This window comes from Sapajus apella, unplaced genomic scaffold (genome assembly GCF_009761245.1).
Source record: "Sapajus apella isolate SASKATOON/1434 unplaced genomic scaffold, GSC_monkey_1.0 scaffold25, whole genome shotgun sequence".
NCBI lineage: Eukaryota > Metazoa > Chordata > Mammalia > Primates > Cebidae > Sapajus > Sapajus apella.
The window spans coordinates 19,133,788-19,148,567 of record NW_022436965.1 but is presented as its reverse complement, the minus strand read 5'-3'; the positions used below and the strand labels follow the sequence as shown (position 1 = coordinate 19,148,567).

The 14,780-nt window shown below is 46.5% G+C and overlaps 1 protein-coding gene across 2 annotated transcripts in view; it reads left to right on the top strand.

The window, feature by feature from the left end:
• Positions 1-1,835: 1,835 nt before the first annotated feature.
• The window catches only part of PRRX1 (paired related homeobox 1), a 75,178-nt gene continuing 62,233 nt past the window's right edge, over positions 1,836-14,780 (top strand). Inside the window, exon 1 of one of the 2 annotated variants that reach the window (XM_032291406.1) lies at positions 1,836-3,808. In XM_032291406.1, coding sequence (XP_032147297.1) covers positions 3,568-3,808 — 241 coding nt within the window. In that variant the 5' untranslated portion in view covers positions 1,836-3,567. The remainder of the gene's footprint in view (positions 3,809-14,780) is intronic. The other variant, XM_032291405.1, reaches the window with a different exon arrangement.

The window sequence follows — 14,780 nt, the reverse complement described above, 5'->3', positions numbered from 1 at the left end:
CCACCTCCATTTCTATTGGAGGGCTCCCCGACCTTGCGCTTTTAAAGCTGCAGGAGCCACGCTGCAAAGGTCGGACAAGCCCAGCACTTTGGCCAGTATTTGAGCTCCGAGTCCGAAAGACATTTGGGGAAAACATTGCACATGAAAATATATATATAGAGAGAGAGAGAGTCCATAAATTAGCAAACGTGTCCGGTGTTTTTCTCGAAACCGTTAGCATTCTAGTCAGTATTGGTAGGATTGGTTGATATTATCACGAATGACAAGTGGGACAAGTGGGTGATTTTCAAGAAGCGCCTGGTCCCTCTAGAACATGCGTCCGAATATCAGCGGAGACATCTGCGTTTGCCTCCGGATGCTCATCTATAAACTCTCTTCCTTGTGGCTACTCCACGCTCACCAACCATACTGACTGTTCACCCGAATAAGGCAAAACTTCCTCGGAAGGACGATCTCCCCCTAACTGACCGAGGACACTGGATCTTTAGGGGTAACATCGTGTCTTGGGGATGCCAAAAGTCCCCAGCCCTTACCCAGACCTTTGTCACGAGGGGCAGTTCGGTCCTTGTAGGGGACAAACAGCAACGTTAAAACGCAACTGTAAATGAGGATGGAGAAAGCCAAAGGAGGGAGAGGCGAGGAGCTGCTCCATTTCTAGGGAGGGTTTGGGGAGGCTGATCTGCTGCAAGGGCAAACCGCTGGGAAGGGAGAAACGGCCCACGTGGAACGGATGCCTGGTGGAAACCTCTCTACGCTATTAGATTGCGTCCAGTACAGCAGATGGCACGAGCGCGTGCGGCGCTCAGCTTAGGTTCTTGGAGGCAGCTGAGCTGGAAATCCCGACGGAAGGCACCCACAGGCTCCCACTCTGCGCTGGCCCACCCGCGTGCACGCCCGCCCCCTGCCCCACCACTGCCGTCCAGTTCGTCTTGGCTCAGGCGCGGACAGATGTTTACTGCTTAGAGCCGGTACCGCTGGGGAGATCGAGCGACCTGCGCAGCGCACAGTGCAGCCCTGGCAGAGCTCCGGGCTCCCGGTCGGGGGTTCCAGCGGCCCCGGAATGGGGGCGGGGGTGGGGGGAGTGGGAGGGGGGCAAAGGACTGCAGAGAGGAGCGGGGAGTGGGTGGACTAATGATGAAAAAGTCTCCTCCATCCCTGCTCCTTAATTAAATGCATGGAAAGAACCGAGGGGAGGACATCTGGTTTCAATCTGCAGCCCTTTGATGGCATCAAATGTTCTTTTCCCAGATCAGGGCTGGAAGTTCTGGGCTAACTATAGCTGTTGGAGCCCAGAAACCATTTACACACACTCGGACCCCTCTTTCTCTCCAGTCGAGCCTCTCGGCTATAGAACGAAAAAAAGAGTCTAGCAATCAAGGGAGGGCGGATGCATGTGTGTATGTGAGCCTTTAAAGAACATAAAACGCCACAAATAAGCACTTAATATTTTACTTAGTCATCATATAGTAAGTCATTTCTAATGAGACTATTAAAGCTGTTACCAAATTCCAACAGTTCATGAAAAAACTGCTCAGCACCTCTCTGTCTTCCGTCAAGTTAGGACTCTGCAGACGGACGACAGAGCATTATCCTTAGACTTAGATGGGGGTTCCTCTGCCCCTCTCTGTCCTCCCGCTACCACAGCCAGGCCTGACGCTGAAACGCACGGAAGCCTCCCCGACTCCTGCCTCTGGGAGTGCTCCAGCCAGCTCCAAGGAATCTGCGCAGCGGGACCCTCTGGGTTTAGCGTCCTCGCCTGGGGAAGCAACCTTGGCGGTACCACAGAGGTTACAAAATTGGCGGGGGTAGGGAGAAAGATTAATATATTTCTGGAGTCCTTTCCTCCAGCTTAATAGACAAGTATATTTCTCATTGCCCTAGCCCTGGTATTCCTAACGGCGGGGAAAGCCTCAAATAATTTCGGTGCCCTCTAGATCTCCCCAACCTGCCTTTAGTCTTTGCGAGAGGAGTGAGAGAGCCTCCTATTACTATCCCTTTTGTTATTTCATTACATTATTTAATAGGCTCCCTCTACAGAACCAAAAATAGCCTTATTTTCTCCCTGTACTCACCCCAAAACTGTTAAAACAGCAGAAAATCTTTTTTTTTTTAAGGTTGTGGGGGAAGGCAGAAGAAGAAAATTTGATTGTGATAGTGGTGGATTTTTTCCAATTTCCCCACAGCTGTTATCAAAACATGCAAATGAGATTTTCCAGCAGGATCTTAAACAAATCTGGAGGAGTTAATGCCGAAGCAAAATAATCAGCGCGTTTGAAGTGACTGAGTTTCAGTTTGTCTTTTCTCCCCGATATTATTGCAGGAGAATGATAATTAGACCTTTAGAAATCCAAAGGGTCTCTCTTGATCTCTTCCCTCTCTCATTTCTTCCCCCTCCTTTCTCTCTCCCTCCCTCTCTTTCTCTCTCCCTCCCTCTCTCTTGCTCCCTCCCTCTCCCTTTCTCTCCGGCTCTGAGGTTGGCAAAGGGGGTTTTCTTAATCAGACTGTTTTTGGACCCAAGGAAAGGAGGAAGAAGGAGGTTGTGATGGAGAAAGGGGGTCTGTGAAACGTCAGGCACGGCACAAAGGCTTTGCCACGTAATTACAGGCTCCTATTAAGTCGAGATCTGCCCTCCCAGGGGTCTCCAATTTTCTTGTATTCCCTACAAAGCCTCCTCTGCATGCCAGTTTGTGCCTTTTGATGTGCCAGAGAGCTTCTTGATCCAACTGAGAAGGAAAAAGGAGCCCAGCAAGAAGAGGGGGAGAGAGAGAAGGGAAAGGGGGGAACCCACCAGCACCCTCCATCGGACTCTTGAAGCCCAATTTTTTTTTAATTCTTAATTTTTTTTTAACTCCTTACAAAAAGTAAAGTGAGAATCCTGCTCTCTAATACATCTGCAAGACATCACCCTCTCCTCCTGAAACTTTAGTCACTCCTGAGAATCCACAGGAGTGCAGAGAGGGGGGAACACGTTTTCTTGAAGATGTTTTAAAGCTGGAACAAGCCTTCTTCTGTTGGTGCTTGAACTCTTGCCTGGGAATAACTTTTTTAACCTTTAAAAAAACCCTCCACTTTGATTCTTCTCTCCCACCCCTTCTTCTCTCTTCTTCTGTTTGCCTAACTCCCCCGCCCTGCTGGCCTCCGCTTTCCTCTCTCCCCCTTATTATTATTTTTAGTCTGTGCCTGTGGATGCTTTTGGAGAGTTGGAAGGGATTTTTTTCTCCTGACTTGAACATAGGGTGACTTTTTAATATTGTATTTTGGTGTGGATTATCTCTTTGGACCGCGCCGGACTTGGCCTCAGGAAAGCAACCAAGGCTACGGAAGGCGGCTGGTGCAGAACGCTCTGCTCTACAGAAGGGGGTCCCCCGCCCTCTTTTCCACTTTTTTTTTTTTTTTTTTTGGCCTTCCTCTCTTTCCCTCCCTCTTCCTCTCTCTCTCTCTCTCTCTCTCTGTCTGCACTGCCCCCCTCTTTCTTCCCCACTCGGCTCCTCTCCCCCCTCGCGCCCACAGCGTTTGGTGTTGATTCGAGCGGGAAGAGGGGGGTGGGTGGGATCGGTGGGGGAGACCATGACCTCCAGCTACGGGCACGTTCTGGAGCGGCAACCGGCGCTGGGCGGCCGCTTGGACAGCCCGGGCAACCTCGACACCCTGCAGGCGAAAAAGAACTTCTCCGTCAGTCACCTGTTAGACCTGGAGGAAGCTGGGGACATGGTGGCAGCACAGGCGGACGAGAACGTGGGCGAGGCTGGCCGGAGCCTGCTGGAGTCGCCGGGACTCACCAGCGGCAGCGACACCCCGCAGCAGGACAGTGAGTGAGGGGCGCATGCCCACGGGGGTGTGTGCCCAGGACAGAGGGCGGGGACCGGGGTAGGGCAGCGAGGGCCCGTCCGGGGCCAGAAAGAGAAAGTCCTGGGACTAGTAGAGGTTGTGGGAGACTTCAAAGGAAGGGCCAGTCACGGGGGAAACCAGATGCGAAAAGCGGGTCTCGGCCGAGGGCATAACCAAGGAGGAAGCTAGAGAGGCTCCGAGGCCCGGGGACACTCCGAGGCCCTGAGGTCGGAGGCAGGGACTCTGTCTGCCGCGAACTCTCTTTACTTCAGCCAGGCTCGGGTTGGGTTCATCCCACAGGCAGAGCGGCGGGGCAGGGCTGGAAAAAGGTCTTATCGCGGCGCAAACTCAGAGAGCCAGCAGTGTTTGGGAAAGCAGCGGGTTAAGGATGCTGAGTTGGGCTGGAAGGACTTCTGTCAGGCAGCGTATGACGGCTTCAGGGAGGGCACCAGGCACAGGCAGCAGGACTGGCGCTGCTCGGGCTGCACACTCCACGCGGGCACAGAAGGCCGAGCGCAACGGGGAGGCCACGAGAGAACGCCCTGCCCGAGACGCTGGGGCTACTCTCTGCCCCCTGCTGTCACCTCCACGGCAAATGGGTTTGAGACCCGCAGAGTCAAAATCCCGGCTGACTCGGGCAAACTCAGGCCAAGCCAAGGGAATGTCCTTTATGGGTGAAACCTGAGATTCAGCCCCGCGTGATCCCGCACAGGGGAGCTGCATCCTGGAGGCGCGGGCTTCTGTGCTGAGGCCAGTGTCACCTTCGAGGAGCAATCCCTATTGCTTCTTAAACGTCCGGAAAAGTAGTTTCCCTTCCCCATCCTCACCGACCAGCCTCGCGCCCCTGAAAATCTCGCTTCGCTTTAGTAATGGTGCCTTAAAAAGAGACGGCAATTGTATCCCCGTGTCCCCGAGTCTGTAACAGACCGGTCACCCAGTTCATCCCAGGTGCAATGTGCCAGACACGCATAGATATTCCCTCTTCTTGAGGTTGCAAGAACTTAGCTGTAAGTTCTCAAATGAGGCTGATCGCTTTCGATGTCAATAGTTGCTGGTTACCATTTTGTCTTAAAATTTGGAAACCGTGGAACCAGGGGTCTTGCCAGCATTCTGTGATTTTCGCAAAACATTGCCTATTTCAGACCTTCGAAAAATAGACATACAAATCAAACTGAACATAGAAACAATTGGAAACGGGGCCTGGGCACAGTGGTGGCCCCAAGGGCCACGCTAAAGCAAGCCGCAGAGAGAGCCTATGGCGTGCTCAGGGCGCCCGGTCTTCACCCTGCTTCCTTACTGGCCTGGGCACCCCTCGGTGTTTTTCGCCAAAAGAGGCCTAGGGCTGAACCACCCAATGCACTAGCAGAGGGCTGCAGAAGCTGGATGAGGAAGTCTGGCCTGGACACCAGAGAAAAGTGGCCAACTCTGAGGAATGAAGAACCGGGTGTCCCCAGGTTCCACATAAAGGGCTAAGTGCAGAGGTAGAGACGTTCTGTTTAGCGTTTTGGTGCTAGAGGGGCTGCTTCTGCTGCCCACACCGCAGAGTGAGTTAAGTGTTTGCATGAGCACTCTTAGCTCTAACAAAATGCACTGAGAAATACTATGGTTGTTTTTAAACGTTTTACTAGGGAAAATGAAAAACTAAAAGAGTAAGGAGAATAGCATTCCATGTAGACCCCAGCTTCGTCAATTCTGCACGTCGGGTTGTTTCTGTTTTGTCAGGACTACTTACTAATCGCGACATTTACCACTGTTCGAACACCAGAGGTTGGACTCACAACAGAAAACAGGGCCACGAAGAAAATTCTGCTTAGAAGACCAGAGTGGGGCAGGAGAGACTAGATGTTGTTTTGCCCTATGAGGAAACAGGAGGATGAGAAAAGCAAGGCCAAGGCCAGCTGCCTCAGCCAGCCTGGGGACCGACCCAGCCCTGATGGCCCCGGGATACTGCAGGGGAAGAGGGATGCAAATTGTACCAGTTGTTTGGCTCTGAGTGGACACCACGAAAAGGGAGCTTGGGATTCAGGGATTTGCTGTGGCCTTAGAGTGGGTATGGAGCGGGACTGGCCAGAGGAAGCCAGAGGTGGAGCACCCCAGAGCAGATTCAGAGGCTCCGAGGAGGCCTATAGGAGCATGTGGCCTCCACAGGGGCACGCGAGGACAAGCTGAGGATTGCGGGCAGAGTTGGGGACTGTGTGTCCCGGGAAAAGGGGAGATTCTAAAACTTGTGATACTCGGGCCCATCTCAGAGTTACAATGACTAGAGAGGCCTTGTGGGGAGAGGACCCTGAAAGGAAACTGAGGCTCAGAAAGAGGATGCTCATCGGAAGCATAACCAAGAGACAGTTTTGGGAGGAGGCCGCAGAAGGCAGAGTGATGTGATGGGGACGATGTGACAGGCACCTGGAGCTAGGAAAGTAGCGCGGGCGCACACACACACACACACACACACACACACACACACACACACCAGGCCTTGCTTCCCAGAGAGATGAGAGTAGTGTTCTAACGAATAGTTCCTTGCTTTTATAAGCACTTTCCTCTTTTTTTTCTCCACTGGGATGAGAATGGGAGAGTCTGGAACCCTAATCCCTAGTTCTTGGTCTCCCAAAAAGAGTCACCAAGAAAGCTGTTATGAGCCCTCTGGAAGTCAGGACCCCTTGGCCTCCAGCCTGAAATGACAATGAAGCTCAGACTGTGAATCAGGGAAGAGGGGAGTGTCGTGGTAAAGGATGGCTAGAGCAGACTCTCCCCCATCCCCAAAGTAACTCGGAGATGGAACCGGGAGTCTAGCGCTCTTTGCACCCTGCTGGAAATCTAGTCTAGTGGGAAATGATTGTCTTCTTCAGAGAGACAGAGAACATTAAAAAGAAGCATTTGATTCCTTTAGCTATATAGAAACAGTCCTTGACCTTTCTAAATTTTCTCTTCAGTTGAAATTAGCAAAACAAACTCCACTTACACCTTCAATATTGGATTTTTAATATTGCAAAATTTCTAATTACAACCTGGGCCGAATAGAGCTAAAAGGAATTAGGTATTGTCTAAAGTGAGGGCTTCTCCCAGACCCTCCCCACCCCACTCACCATCAGCAATTCTGTCCCCACCCTTACCTTGGTTGATATTCACTACACTGTCCTCTCTGAGGAATGCTTCCTTTCCCTTTTTACTGAGTCTCTCAGACAAGTAAATTCTCCAGCTTCTGGGCTTAAATACATTAAGTGTTCAAAGAAATAATTCTTTTAACACTGTTTGGAATCCAGTGGCTAATGGGATAGTGTGGAGTGTGAATGGGGGTGGTGGCAGAATGTGGTTAATCAGGGATAGGAAAGAGGAACGGGTCATAAAAATAAGCAGACCTACTCCAATGAGGACAGTGCATCCCGCTGTCATTTCTTAATTTGAACTTCTGCAAACTCTTAAAAAAAAGGGGGGGGGGCCTGCCTTCCACGTTCCCAACCTCTAAATTAGTGAAACCAGATTGTCCTAATAAGACCTTTTGTTGGAAACACATGTAGTCATAAAAAGGTAGACGGAAAGTCAATTAGACACGCGCGCGCACACGCACACATTCACAAGCCGATGCTAAGTGTATACCGGGCGCAGCTGGCTCCCGGGCCGCGGCGGGACGCAAATGCAGAACAGCAGCGCGGGAAATCGATTTGTCACAAAGGGAGAGGTGTAAACGCAGCGCGAAGGAATTGCCTGCCCAATCCACCAGTCACACTCTCCGGGGACCTTGCCCGGCCAACTTTTCTTCGCCAGAGAAACGCCCAGGAGAGCGGGAACATTTTCTAGGGCGCTCCCAAGTTGGAATTCGCATCACAGTAATATCAACCCCTAGAGTCTCAGCGTTTGCAACAACCCTTGCGCCAAAAATTTTCTTATGCAGCACCACCCTGGGGCTCTGGAGTCTGTGTTGGCAGTCTAAATTTGGACTTCAGTTATCTCGTTGAAGAGGGGAAGCAATGAAATATATCGTTTTAAGGTTAGCCTGGAAACATTTCTCTTTAGAGGAGGAGGTGAAATACAGGATCAAGGTGCATCAGTGAATCCCCAAAGCCGAATGTCAAGGCCAGCCAAGAGGTGGTGATTTTGGTTTATTTCACATGCAGAGGTAGGGGCCCGGGTGATCTCCTTCTCTTGGAATTTTGGAGAAACTGATAGTCCAGTGACTCCTACCCGCTTTCGGGTGAAGGACGACTTGGGAATTTGAAGTGTGGGGTGATAGGCCAGTGAAGTCCGAAGCCCTAGGCTGCCAGTACTCACTGGGGCTCCAGATCCCCCAACTCTGGAATGCAGTGAATTTCCACCTCCTCCGTGCTTCGGAGCGCCTCTCCCGAGTGTTAGACGTCGCTCAGTCCCGCATTTTGTCTGAAAGACTTAACCCCAGTGCGCTCAGGTCAGAGCGCCAGGGCTTCAGGGAGACAGCAATGGGTCACACGGGTCCCTATAGTTCTTTCCTCTTCCCAGGACTGTCATTTTAGATTTTACAACAGGAGGAAATAAATCATCTCCAAATCAACAAAACATCACCTTAACCTCCCCAGCCCTCGCAAAAAAAAAAAAAAAAAAGTCAATTCAGCAGCACCTATTCCGCCGACCCAGCTTTGAATGCCTCTCCCAGCCAGGAACCTTTTCCACGAAATAACGAAATAACAACCTGTAGATTTTCAACTATGACAATCTCTAAACCAATTTGATTGTTTATCTTAAAAGGCATGTTTCTTTTACAATCCCTCTCCTGCACACTGTTTCCCTCTCCATCCATCAGCCTACCACACCACCAACGCAGACCCCTAACTCCTGGAAAACCTTCCTCCTTGGCGGAAGCGCCAGGACAGCAGGTACCGGGTTGTTGGGAAGGTCTGTGCCTGCATTGCGACCAGCGCGCCTCTAGTTCTAGGGCCGGGCCCACTTTCAACAGCTCTGGGAATATGCATATATTTATTTCCTCTTTAGAAGAAGCAATATGAGGAACAACTTTTTAAGATCAAGAGTGGTGTTTGTAGAGGAGATAAGGATTGCATTTCGCTTATTTTTCTACAGGCGGTGGAAGTGTTTTAGGGGTCAGAATATCCTCTCAAAGAAAAAGTACAGCGTGGGGGCTTGGCATTCTCTACCCAAACCTTTGTAAGTTTAATTAACAGGATCCTTAAAGTATTCCTTAGAACTACAGATAAAACTTTACAGTCAATATTTGGATAAAGGGCCAACTCTTCATGTCCAAACATTTAGAGAACTGCCTGTGAATGCACACCATTGTCATCTGATTGGGCGCCCTTTGTCGAATTCCATTTTACTTTGATGCCTTCTGAGTACCAATCCTATCGTTTGGGTGCCCTTTTACTCCTTTTACAACAATATATTAATAAAGAGGATGCATATGTCAACAGTGTTATGTATCCATTTAAAAGAATTTGGATTCCTTTAAAATCAAATGGCTTGGTGAGCAAGCTAAGACTCAAAACCCAATAGTCTCAAACACTAATAATAATATCAACAAATGGCTGCAATGTCCCCCTTTTCTCCAAGTGCTGTTTATTTTTAAATCAATAAATTAGCTACACTGTAGAGAAATAATCATCAGTGGTTCAGCGTAGGCAGGTTTGTTTTTCAGGTGTAGAAGTTCTTGAGTAATACCTCTCCACTGTGGACTGAATATTAGTAGATTGTGTTGTGATTTTTCTAATTTACTGTGGCAGCTTCAAGGAAGTACTCATCCAGACAATTATGGGGTATTGATTTTAAGTTTAAGACTTAAAAAAAATACCATATTTCACTTGCTCTGGGACTACTTTTCTTGATGAAAAAATATCTGGGAAGACGATTTCAGGGCCACATTAGCATAGGGGAGGGGAATAAAGGCACAAATGGTGGTTGGTTAAGGAAATGTTATGAAAGAAAATAAAGAAAACATGTCAGAATAAATCAATCAGATGTACAAGTGAGTTAGAGGAATCTGAGGACAACCAGAATCTTGGGGATTCTTCTGTTCCTGTGGTTCTCAAATATAGGAATAAGGGTCTGAGTTATGCCCAGAATACATTCGTCGGGTACTGGATGTCCCAGTCCCTTAGCTGTGCCACGTAATGAAGACGGTCTAATTCCTGAGAACTTTGGGGCTATTTTTACCATTATCGATCCCCCCAGGCTCAGCTCTCTTAAAAAGGGATAAATCTGAAATTTGTGTATTAATTTAAATTCCCAAGATCCGAGTTAGGAGAAAGGGCAAGGGCAGGTTCTATTCCCATTTTGTTTACTTTCACGGAGTTACTGTGAAGTGATTGGAAACTTTCTTAACGGACAGAGAGAGAATATACCGAAACTCAGTTGCAGTAATAAAGTTGACATGGGGTCGGAACAGGAGGCTCTTTCTGAATCTCACCTTTGCTGGGGATTGAGGGTGTGGAATGGGTGGAAGAGTAATTAATTCAATGAAGAATTTTAACATTGAAAACAGAACCCACAGTATCTTTGGTTATAATGGTGTGGTCTCTGCCTTGGCAAAGAAACAAACACTCCCTTCCCATCTCCGCTGTTCTCGCTGCCGCACCGAGCTGGGCGCGGCTTTATGCGTGGGGAAGGAGCGGAGAGCCTCGCCAGACGCGTTCCTCCTTGCCTTCTTTCCCCAAAAGGGGGCGCGCTCCTCCCAGGCGGCGAGGGGACCTATTCTGCCTTCAAAAATCTTTGGGCTCCTGCAGGAGAGTCTCTTGAACACAAGTAACAAGACATGGGAAATAATAGCTTGAAGACACTTTAGGGACTATATGAATGTAAGCTGCACACACACTTGCATCTTAATGGAAACACGTAGAAGGCTGGCAGGCGCGCTGGCTGCCTGCCTCTCCTCCTTTGAAATGAGGGTGGTCTAGGTTCCAAGGTGAGCTCGAGGGGAGTGGGGCCAGATGACCGTGGATGGAATTGGTGGATGCTAGGACTGGTGCCTGGGTTCCATGGAGGAGAGGGTTTGTACCCATGGAGCCGGGCGGACTTTTCTGCATACCTACTTGAGGTATTTAAAGAAAGAGGGGCTGATCTGAGCAATGGAGACCTGGCTGGTATTAGTGAGATGTTGAGAAAACTGCCATAGAAGCCCTCACAGTGCCCGGAGTGTTAAGACACAGAGAAAACCTGGCACTATAGAGTTTTAGGCTCTGGAATCAGGGTAACCTTTCCTCCTCACAAAAGAACAATAACTGCCCTGAGTCTTGTGTGAGCCTGCAACTTGGGTACCTAAAGCCATTTCCATTCTGCAAATATGACTCCTGGCCGCCACTGATCCTCCCTTTTCAAACAAGAATTTCAAGAGACCCACAGGACAGATGAGGATAAATTCTTAACCCTTCTGTAAATTTAGGGATTTTCGACTTCATACCACACCCTGACATTGGGAGGTCAACAAATCTAGGCAACGGTGGGAGTAACAAACTGGCAGAATGAATATTTTGTCTTCATAGCATAGAAGATGGTTAATATGTACCTTCCAAGATCATCTGAGCTGAGGTGTTCACTAGAAACAGAAGCACAAGGCCAAAACTGTAAGGGAAAATGCTTTCCCACAAACGTTTGTCTGAGAATGGGAACATTCACACCATTCACTTAATTTCTCATCATCAGTCATGTCATTGTATTTTCAAGGACCTAAGAGCACTGGAAAGTGGTGTAGTTATACATAAGCATAAAAACAGATGGGTGCTCCCAGTACTCTAAATATATACAGGGAGGCCAAATCTTTTAAAAGAGAATTCAGATATACAGTTTAAAGGCCAAGGAGCCCAACTCAATCAAAATTTGAGCCAGGGTGTGCTAAGTTCAATCAGCTTGACTACAGGCAAAGTGTTAGATGTAGCCAACACATCAGATATCTACAGAAAACCATATTTTCTCAACTTTCTGTTGTTATTTTCACACAAATTTAGTGTTAGTCTGCAAAGGGATTGATAGATTTGGGTTGGACCCAGAGGGTGGTGAGAGTCCCCACCCCAGCCTCCTGTCCTTGTCTACTCCCCCTTTTTGGGTACTCTCTCTGCTTCAACAGTTGGCCGAAAATCTGTGTTGCAGAGAAAACTGACATCTACAGTCCACAGAGGTCTCCTAAATGCTGTTTTCTAGGATCCTTAGAAAACAAGAAGGCTGTTGAGCTCAATTGTATGTAATATACCAGGTATCTTTCTTCTCTGCTAATTCATTTTATAGTAGCCAAGTTAGAGACTTCTTGGGGATTGAAGTTTGGGGGACTGGATATCTTTCTGTTTTATTTTCAGGTAACTCATAAATATATGAGGTTGAAAATTCCCATGGAAGTCGGTATTGAATGTAAACCTTTATACCTGGGCATTTTCACATATCACCATTAATTCAGACTGGGAATTAACATTAAATAATTATGTACATTGTGACTTTTCATTTTCTACCAGTGCTGCTTCCCTAAATACTGGTCTGGATTCCAACAGTCATATACTACTGGGACAGTTGCTAAACTGTTGTCTGTGTTCAGGTAATGCTTACCAAGTGAGAGAATGAGCTCTCCATTCTTGGTGGAACACCTTTCTAATCTAGCCTAAGTACTAGCCACCTTACCCTCCCCTTCCCATTTTATACCTTTTGCCTAGGAGGTATCTTTTAGGCTCACCATTTTAATAGTCATCTATATGCTAATCACTCCCAGTTGATAGCTTCAAGACCCTCCATTGGAGCTGCAATCCATATCTGCATCCACTTTTTTGACATTTCCATTTGAACTTCATTGCAAACGTGCTTCGACCTCAAAATCAACAAAACATGGAACTAATGAGCTCTCCTTCCCCAATCTGGTCCACCTACAGTTTCTCTGTCTTCCTGTATGGTAACATGTGGGTGCAAGACTCAGGCACTTCAGACTCATCCTTGACTCTTTTTTCTTTACAATTCTGTTCCATCCATCCCCAAATCCCAGCAAGTTACCTTCTAAAATCACTTGAATTCATCTACTATTTAAATATCTATCCTGGCTCACCTGCCCTGCTGAACCACCCTCCTAGCCTGTGGAAACTCTTGCCTTTGCTGTACTGGTGACAAAGACTGGATATAATAGATCCCTAAAGAATATTTGTTGAATTTCCAAATGACAAATGCTAGTGTATTTTTCTACAAATACATTACAAAAATCATGTCATGTTCTTTCCTTACAACTCACAATCACTTTTCATTCTTTACATCAAAACTGAATTATCTTGTTTTTTTAAAATGACATTTGATAGTCTACCTTCCCATCCCTGCTCTAGCAGCCTGCCTGATACTCTCTCTCTCTCTCTCTCTCTCTCTTCCTGTTGTTCCCTAGTATGCTAGCTAGGCTAGTAGGCTAGTATACTAAATCTATGTGCTCTAGTCTCCTTTCATGTGCTCTGGTCTCATTTCTGCTTCTCTGACTTCTGATGCGAAGTGTTCTTGCTCTGTGCCTCATTTTTGCAAAGCTTTCCATGCTGTCTTCCAAGGTTTTGCTCCCATCACACCTCCTTGGGAATCCTTCACTGACTACTTTATTCCAGACCACACGAATTTCTTTTCTCAAGACTTACTATGGAAATATCAATCAGTAGCTCCACAGTAGTGCTCAGTTATTTTCTAAATATTTTATGATTATCTAGTTTTTTTTTTTAAGATTTAGAGACTTTTGGGGAAAAGGCATATTCAGCAGTATATAGCACCACTGTAGTAAGCAAATAGATTTTTTTTTGTACAATGCACTTCTACTGTTTTTGTAATCCTTTTTTTCTCCCCTCCTCCCCACCTCTGTTTTTGTAATCTTTAGCTGCAAGTGATTTTTAAAATTATAAGTGATACCAAAGTGTAATACATGTTCATTTTTGAAAATGTATTATTGTACATTTAAAAATTCAAACGGGAATGTCAAGACACCAAAGTTTCACCACTCTGAGGTAGATACAGTTAGTATTTTGGTGTTAAAATATTTTCTTTTAAACTTTTTACACAGTTGGCATCATACTGCATTAACATTCTTAATTATTGATTTTTCTTTACTCAGTGGAGAAATTTTTAATCCCATTTTCAAAGACTGTATTTCTCTAAAATTAAAAAAAAATGCATAAGCATTTTACCCACTTGCTGTGATCAGAAAAATTAAACAGATTAGCACGCACAACACGAACAACAGTTCTCCAAGGATTGTGGAAGCTGTATCAGTTAATTCCCAGCTTTCTCAAGTTCTGATGGGTATGTTTTCCAGCAGTGAAGTCCTTCAGAGTAAACAGTTTCTTTTTCTTTTCTGCTTGTTCTAGCTGGGAACCTTCCCTAGGCATGAGCACATGTCTTTTTTTGAAATTGGAAAAGCCTGCATAATACCTAAAGGACGTTCCTAGACCACAGTTAGAGAATTACTGCTCCAAAAATCAATTTCTACATGCTTTGGTAAGGAAGAGCTTACAGAATTAGTGGTCAGGGAGGGAAGTTTTGTAGCGCACTAAAAATTTTCTATTACTCCTGGTCTCTGAATCTTGAATTTTTAAAATTAAACGTCTTAAGGATCATACATGCTTTTTAAAAGAAAGAAGGAAGAAAATTACATTTATTTCTTTATGCCTTTTAGAGGTATAGGTAAGATAGTGACATCTTCCAGGAATGGCAGCGTGGTTTGACAGATGAAGAAGCACTTATTAAAAAATTAAAGATCGTGTATTTATCCAGACATGAGCATCTACAGCATCTCAGCTTTTTAAAATGTGATAATTTCAGGGAAACAACATATTTTATTATTATGAAGTCTATTTAAAAATTGTTCCCAAGCAAGTGGACATTAAAACGTTTTCTTGATGAATACAAATATTTTATTTAGGGAAAGTATTAACAAGTGATATAAAATTCCATAGACCAGAAGTTTAAAATTATGAATATATGTTAATAATTAATCTTTCTCCTCATGAGAAAGGGAGAATAGAGAGAGTAAACACAAT